The sequence below is a fragment of the Pipistrellus kuhlii genome, unplaced genomic scaffold, assembly GCF_014108245.1.
Source record: "Pipistrellus kuhlii isolate mPipKuh1 unplaced genomic scaffold, mPipKuh1.p scaffold_m20_p_35, whole genome shotgun sequence".
Taxonomy (NCBI): domain Eukaryota; kingdom Metazoa; phylum Chordata; class Mammalia; order Chiroptera; family Vespertilionidae; genus Pipistrellus; species Pipistrellus kuhlii.
The window spans coordinates 3657828-3665445 of NW_023425535.1; the positions used below are offsets into that span (position 1 = coordinate 3657828).

Below are 7618 nucleotides of genomic sequence, written 5' to 3' on the forward strand. Positions count from 1 at the left end.
TTTGTTTTATCTACCACTGTCTCCCAGCCCCTACCATGTGTCTGACATAGGTGTTAAATGAATTAATAAAAATTATTATAAGGTTAACCTAAAAAGATATAAGTACCCTAAATAATAAAAGAATAATATGTAAATTGTTCCCTCAACTAGGAGTTCTACCAGGAGTTCCAACAGGGGGTGGGGCTGGCTGGCCAACCACCTTCGGCCCCTCCCCCCAGCCAGCCCTGCCCTCAATTGGCCCTCCGCCCAATCAGGGCAGAGCAGCCGGACCCCACCCATGAACAAATTTGTGCACCGGGCCTCTAGTTATATATAACTATGCTTAAGTATTATATATAACAGTATGGCCTCAATCATGTTTTAAAAATAATAACTTAACACTAGATTAGGGGTGTCGAACTCAATCAGAGAAGGGGCCAAAATCTAAAATCCAGCCTAAATCGCAGGCCGAATTGTTTACTGAACAGTCATAAACTGTCATTGTGATGGAAACGCAGTGGAGTGCAGTGATGACAGCGCGGTGCAGGCCACATTGCAAGGCCTGGCGGGACGGATATGGCCCGCGGGCCTTGTGTTTGACACAGTGCACTAGATAAATAAAAACTAAAGAAATGGCTCCACAAAATGTAAATAATAATTATCTTTCTGTAAAGGAACATGATTTCCTCTTTCATTTTATTTTTGTGTAGTTTGCATTTTTTCATGATTGAATCTGATTTGTTTTATAATGGAAAAAACAAGCAAGGTCATTTCTTGAGAAAGGAAAAGCTAGAGTTAGATGAGTTAAGCTCGCACCATCAGGATTTGATAAGGCTTTGCACTCGTTAATGGTTCCCAGGCACTTTTTGTGGGTGAGAGTCTCCAATTGCTGCCATGATGCTCTTCAAAGATGGGCTCCTTTCACTACCAGCAGGGGCAGGTCCTTACATGGGCCAGCCAAGGCTCCTCTGGGAGCCTGAGAGATTCTGTTCAGGGGAACCAGCTTTCACTGCAGCATTTTCTAAACTCTTAATCAGCTGTCAAAAATAATATCCAGTAGGACAAAACACTTGATGATACAGTTTTAAATGAAATAGAGCAGAATACAGAGAGTTGTGTTCATAAGAATATAACTATGCAAACTGTTTGGCAAATATTTATTAAAGGAATGAAAAGACTTCAGAAGAAATATGTTCGCATACAGCCAGAGAAGAGATAACCAACCAAACCTTTTCATCAATACCCCTTTAAAGCCATATCCCCAGAACTGGAATTCCTAAAGGCCAATGCCTATCTTCAGATGCTCCAAATTCCAGGATAAATTGTTTCTTAGAGCAGAGCTTCCCAAACTTGCATGTGTGCATCACTACCTTGGAGATTTTGATAAAATGCAGATTCTGATTCAAAAGGTCTGGGGTGGGAATACCAATTCTGCATATCTAACAAGCTCTGGGTAATGCTGAGGCTGCTGGTCTTCTGAAGACACTCTGAGCGTCTAGTTCCCAGGGTGCTGAGTAGCCAGGAAATTCCAAGGCAACCATCTAGGCAGGCAGTGCCAACTGAAGCAAGGTGAAAAAGCAGAGATGACACTTAATAAGGCCTCCACCCACTACTCCAATTCCTAATGCCCAGACCTTCACCAGATGCATAGCCTGGTCTCTGGTCCTCACGCCTCTTGGCACCACTTAGAAGAGTGATGTGAAGCAAACTCCTGGCAATTTCAAGCTCCAGTTCCTTGGGGAAATTGGTCAATGACATCTTGCTGGGATGGGTCCCAAGCCTGGGCTTTGCTGGCAGGTGGTTGCTTGAAGCAGCCTGCAGCAGATGGCACAAGTTGCATCCAAGAAAGTCTCAACAATCTATCAAAAAACTGGGACAAAGTGAAGAAAGGAAAAAAATGGGAGAGTGGCCAAAACCTGGGACAAAACAAACAGTCCCAGGAAGGGAGCTGATGAGTCAAAGGGCACTTTGGGTGTTGGCTGCACAGATTCTTGCTTAGGGCCAAGCCAAAAAGACAGTCAGCTATGGCTGTTCCATCTCCTGCTGCCTGGCCCTTTGCCAGTCCCAGAAGCCTCACAGTGAGGCTCCTGAATACCCAGCCCTAGAGGCCATGATGGGTCCAGCCACTGTCTATTCTGCTGTCAGGCCCAGTCATCCCATCCAAAGTGGTCCATGAACAATTTTGACATTTCCATCTTCTGCAAGGACAAGCTATCTGGTCCACACGCAGATGAAGCCTTTGATCTGGCTTGGCATCTAAAAAACTGCTCCATGACTTCCAAGGTGAGGTATTCATCCTCATCATAGCCCTTTCTCCATTTTCCTTGGTTGGAGGAAGGGGATCCCCTACTGCTATCAGCCTGCACTCCATTAAGCCAGACTCCAAGGACTCCCTGCCCCTCCCCACTACTGAAAGCCACTGGGAGGCCCAAAGATGTGAGGAGGCTTTGGAATAATCATGACACATCACCTAGAATAAGTCAGTTCCATGGTCAGAGTGTGGAATGAAGGAGTCATGGTAGGCCTCAGCAGTGGTCGACACTGGGGAGGGTCACAGAGTCACTGAACAGCTGTCTTGTCAAGAGAAGTCCTGGGAGGCAAGGACAGGCAGATGATAACATGTGGCTGCAGCAACCTGAGCCCTTCCTGAGCTTGAGCATGACACAGGGCACCAATCCTCAGCTGAGTAGGCACTTACCATGCGAAGCTTTCTGAGCTCTGTCCCTGTGCCAGGGCCTATCTGGGGCATGGAGGATACAAGCTCTATGACAACGCAGATGTCACCCTCAAGGTCCTCACAACCTTATTAAGGGTAGATACTTACAGGCTTATTTCCATATAAGATGGCAGATGCAGTGCAAGAGGAAAAGGAAGCAATGGGATGTGAATCGTGTAATTCCTGCTGCTCAGGGCGATTTTCCTCCTTCAGAGGACTGTGAGGACGCAAGGCTACCAGAATCTGTTCTCTGTCATTGGGCATGCTAATCAGATAACAGTAACCCTACTGTCTTGCCTCCATAGAATCCTTTACCGCTTAGATCCACAAGTATCATCTCTCACAGAGGTTGGGAGCTGACCAATCCAGAGCTCTGAGTCCTTGTGCTCCTTCCCTCACCCCACAGTGACCTTGCAGTCTCATTGGTAGAGGTGGAACCCTGGGTTCCCAGACCGGACATCTGTTGCTGAGTTACCAGAATGAACCCTGCCTGCTACATGCAGACCATCTCTGGCTCTGGCATCTGCTCAAGCTGTAAGGCATACTGTGACCTGAAAAATCCAGACTCAGAAGTCCCCCAGGAACAAATAGCTGAACCAGCCGAATGTCAGGCTTCACAAGGCAAATTGATGCAAAAATGAGCTCTTGTCAGCCTACCTGGGCCCCAGAAAGCCAGTAATATGGAGTATCACCCTCAGCTTACACAAGCCCACTTAGCAAAGTCAAGGAACCTGGCATGAGCAAGGCAGGGAGAAGCTCTGGTTCTGGCTAAGTGGGGTTGGACCTGCAAGTGAGCCTCAGAGACCCTTTGGAGACTTCCGTGTGTACTGTGGACAGGGGCAGGTGCTCCAACTCCTCCGATGGGGTGCTCTTCTGGCAAGTCAGCACCAGGGCCTTGACCTCCTTTTTGAAGTTGGTGTTGAGAAAGCCATAGATGAGAGGGTTGACACAGGTGGAGGCCATGGCCAGCAGGTGGCATACCACAAAGATGAGGTTGCCGTGACAAATGGGGATGGCCTCGTGGTACCAGTCCTCCAGACTGTTGAACACATGCAGGGGCAGCCAGAGCAGGGCAAAGGCAGCCACCATTGCAGCAAGGATCCCGTTGATGCGCTTCACCTGCCACACCTGGGAGCTGTGGCTGCCCTTGCGGAACACCTGCCTCTGCTTCCGCAGGCGCCGATAGATGCGCACATAGCAGACCAGGATGAAGGCCAGCGGGATGCAGTACTGGCAGAGCAGCAGGAAGGTGGTGTAGATGATGCGGTGGTGGCTCAGTGGCCAGGACTCGATACAGACCACCTTGTCCGCCAGAAATTCCAGGGCCCTGGAATGATTCTTGTGAAAGACATTCTCCAGAACGCTGTTGGCCAGAAAAGGCAGGGAGAGGAAGCAGGCAATGAGCCAGATAACCCCAATCCCCATGTAGGCCTGAGAGACACTGGGCTTCCAGCCGGTTGGGTTGATGATGAGCTGGTGCCTCTCTAGGGCCACAAGGACAAGAGAGAGGATGGAGACTGTCACTGACATGCACTGGATGAAGGCTGACATCTTGCAAAGTGCCTCGCCAAAGACCCAGTAGTCCATGATGGTATAGATGGCCGTGAGCGGCTGGCAGATAAGGCACATGAGGAAGTCGGAGAAGGCCAGGTTGGCAATGAGCAGGTTGGTAACATTGGCTTTCTCCTTCTGCCTAATCGTCACGCATATAAGGCAGAGGTTGCCCAGGACTCCCACAATGGTCTCAATGCTGTAGGAGGTAACAATAAAGACCATCATGTCTGCCGAATCCTGGCAGTGGTCAGAGAAGTTGTACAGGATGCCCTTTGACTTACTGCTGTTTTCTCCCTGTGGGGATCCTGGGAGCAGCAAGGACGGAAAATGAGAGATATTCATGGTGCATGTGAGAAGATTCCGAGAGATTCAGTGATGACAGCTGCAAAGCAAAGAGACAAACAGTACTCAGAGATTGTGCCTCCTGTTTGAAATCCAGAGAGGAGCAGGGTTCGGGGAGAGATGTTCTCAGCTCCTTGGTCCTCAAGGCTGGGACTTAGAGGACCTAAGACTCAGGGATGTAAAGAAAATTGCCCATAGTCATACAACTAATAAGTTATGGGATCCAAATTCAAATCCAGATCTGTCTGATGCCAAAACTTGTTCCAAAAATAGTCTCTGACCTCAGTTTTGATAACAAAAAATATTTGGATTGTTGTATGCAAAGTTCAGTGAGAGAATTGCTCAGGGAGCATGAGTAGAAATCTCCTTGTCAAATTTTACCCAAATAGGAACAGTGTCAATGCCACCGTGGGCTAAGGTCCTTCCATCACATGCCATGCCCTGTAGGGCAGACCAAAACTTCTGGTGTGACACACAGCGCCCTCTTGGCCTCAGCGACTACCTTCCCTGCCAGCCTTGTTTATGGGTTGATGCATAGCAAGGGTGAAGACTGCCAGGTGTGCAAAAGCCGGGTCATCAGCACGCTGGCTCTCTCTTCCTGCCAGCATGCGTACACACCTGCCGGGCCAGGGTCATGGAACGCCCACTGCTCTCCCCAGGGGCTCCCTCCATGCCTATCTCAAGTCGCCTGAAACAGCTTGCAGTTCCCAAATACAGCAGCCTGGCCCACACCTCCATGCCCTGGCACCTGCCCTTTCTCCCTGGAGCCTCCACACTACAAGGGACCCGCTGTCAGAATGAATTGGAATTTGGACTCCAGAAGCTCCAGGTGGTGACGCCAGATGTTTTGAGATGGAGCGCCACCATATCATTGCACACACATGTGACTCACTTCCTTCTGAGTCCTCTAATCCCCACGAATCTCACAGCAGTTCTCAGCCTTCGGGGAACATCGAATCACATCGCTCTGGGGCATGGGGCAGGTGCAGATTCCAGTGTCCCTTATTGGGAGATGCAGTTGAGTGAGTCTGGAATGGGGCCCAGAAATTGTATTTTAACGAGTGGCCTGTGTGATTCTGACCCTGGGCTCCCAGCCACTGGGGCTGATGATGAGCTGATGCCTCTCTCGGGCCTCAGGACAAGCATGTGGTCCTGGGGACCCATTTCAGTAACACTGTTCACAGAGAAATACTCTCAGATATTCTTCAAGTCCCACACAATGGTCTCTTCTATTCGTGAGCAGGTATCTGTTCTCCATGATCAAGTGCTAAGTTAGAGCAGTTAGTACAGAGTAGGGGCAAAATTAACCAGATGAGTAAAATCTATTTGTCGGCCATCATAAATGTCACTCCCCGTGCATTTGGTGTGGCTTATCCAGGACAAGATCAAGGCATGAATCCCACTGACAGCCCACAGCTTATTTCTTTTTTTTTTAATATATTTTATTGATTTTTTTACAGAGAGGAAGGGAGAGAGATAGAGAACTAGATACATCGGTGAGAGAGAAACATCGACCAGCTGCCTCTTGCACACCCCCTACCGGGGATGTGCCCGCAACCAACGTACATGCCCTTGACCGAAATCAAACCTGGGACCTTTCAGTCCGCAGACCGACGCTCTACCACTGAGCCAAACCGGTTTCAGCAGCCCACAGCTTATTTCAGTTACCAAGCCTCTTTTTCTAGATTTTTCTAGCACCATAGTCATCTGGCAAAAAGAGCCATTTGGGACTGGATGTGATAAAATGAAATATACCAGGACCACGTGTAAGTCTAGTTTTAGGGTCAAAAAACAGCCTCGGCTGCCCAAACTGTGCTGGAGGCACTGCGCTGTCAGAGCAGCAAGTGGGACAAAACCCAAGGCCCAGGGCTCCACCTGGCCAAGGGCAGCACAGATCAGACTGGGAGGACCAGATGGGAGGACTTCAGCAAGCTGCCTGCTGCACTCACCCGGCCGCTCAGTAAGCACGTCCAAGCGCCATGCTACACACAGGGCTTCGAAGATGCCACAGACATTCATGCCCGGACCAGCGGACCTGACCACAGGAATGCAGACGCACCTCCAAGCCACATCGCCATCGCCCCAGCCAGTGGGACGCGACGCTTGTGCGCTCTGGACTTGGCTCCCAGGAGCTCCCGAGGTGGGAACACCCACCTGCAGCCATGGGGAGGCCTCCGCTGCGCCTGCCACCCCCTCCCCCGCACCCCACACCCACACCCCACACCCCGACCCCGTCAGAGGAAACCTGGTAAATAATGCAACTGCTAGCAAACGCTGGGGAGGGAAGAACGGAGAGAGGGACGTCTGCTTTGTTTTCTGAAATTTCAAGCAAGCAGCTCCTGTCCGCTAACGCCCGGCGCCCAGACTCTTGCCCGCAGCTTACCTCCTCTCCCGGGCCGGGCCGTTACCTCCTCTCCGGGCAGCAGGTGAAGCAGCGCCGAGGCGCGGCAGGTGCGGGCGGGGTGGCCTGGGAGCCCGGTCCCCGCAGGGCGTGGCGCGCCTCCCCGCCCCGCCGTGCGGCTCGGACCCCGCGCCCCTCCCCGGGCGTGAGGCGCCCCTGCTGGACCTCTCGAACCCTGGCCCCAGCCCCTCAACCCGCTGGACCTTCGGGGCGCGCCGCGTAGCCCCTGCCGGCCGGCCGAGGCGCCGGCTGCGTCCGGAGCGGAGCCGCCCGGCCGTCCGCCCGCCGCCCCTGCGCGCCCGCCCTCGCCTGGCAGGGCGCCGCGCTCTCCCGGCCCCGCAGCGCGGGCCTCCGCCGCTCCCCACGGAGCTCCAAGCGGTACCCCTCCCTCCCCCAGCACCGTCCCCGGCGCCGCCCTTTCTGGAACGGCAGCTCCACTTGGGCAGGTGTGGACCCACAGCATTCCCCTCTTGGGCATCACCACGGCTCCGGGAAGCGGGCGTTTTATTCCAGTTTTTCTGTTGACGCCGAGCGAGCGCCTTTCCCGGTCACCCCGCTGGCCAGCCATTCTCTGCCCCCACCCCCTCCCGCCCGGCCTGGGTCCGCGGTCTGACAAGGAGGGAAGG

At 52.2% G+C, this 7618-nt stretch overlaps 1 protein-coding gene across 1 annotated transcript; it reads right to left on the reverse strand.

Annotated features, from left to right (window-relative positions):
* Positions 1–1124: 1124 nt before the first annotated feature.
* NPY4R2 (neuropeptide Y receptor Y4-2) lies at positions 1125–7069 on the reverse strand. Its single transcript, XM_045570691.1, has 2 exons — positions 7000–7069; positions 1125–4631 (listed from the first exon to the last, which is right to left on the reverse strand). Exon 2 carries the CDS (start codon positions 4589–4591, stop codon positions 3464–3466), a length of 1128 nt encoding a protein of 375 aa, XP_045426647.1. The 5' UTR covers positions 4592–4631; positions 7000–7069; the 3' UTR covers positions 1125–3463.
* Positions 7070–7618: the final 549 nt, after the last annotated feature.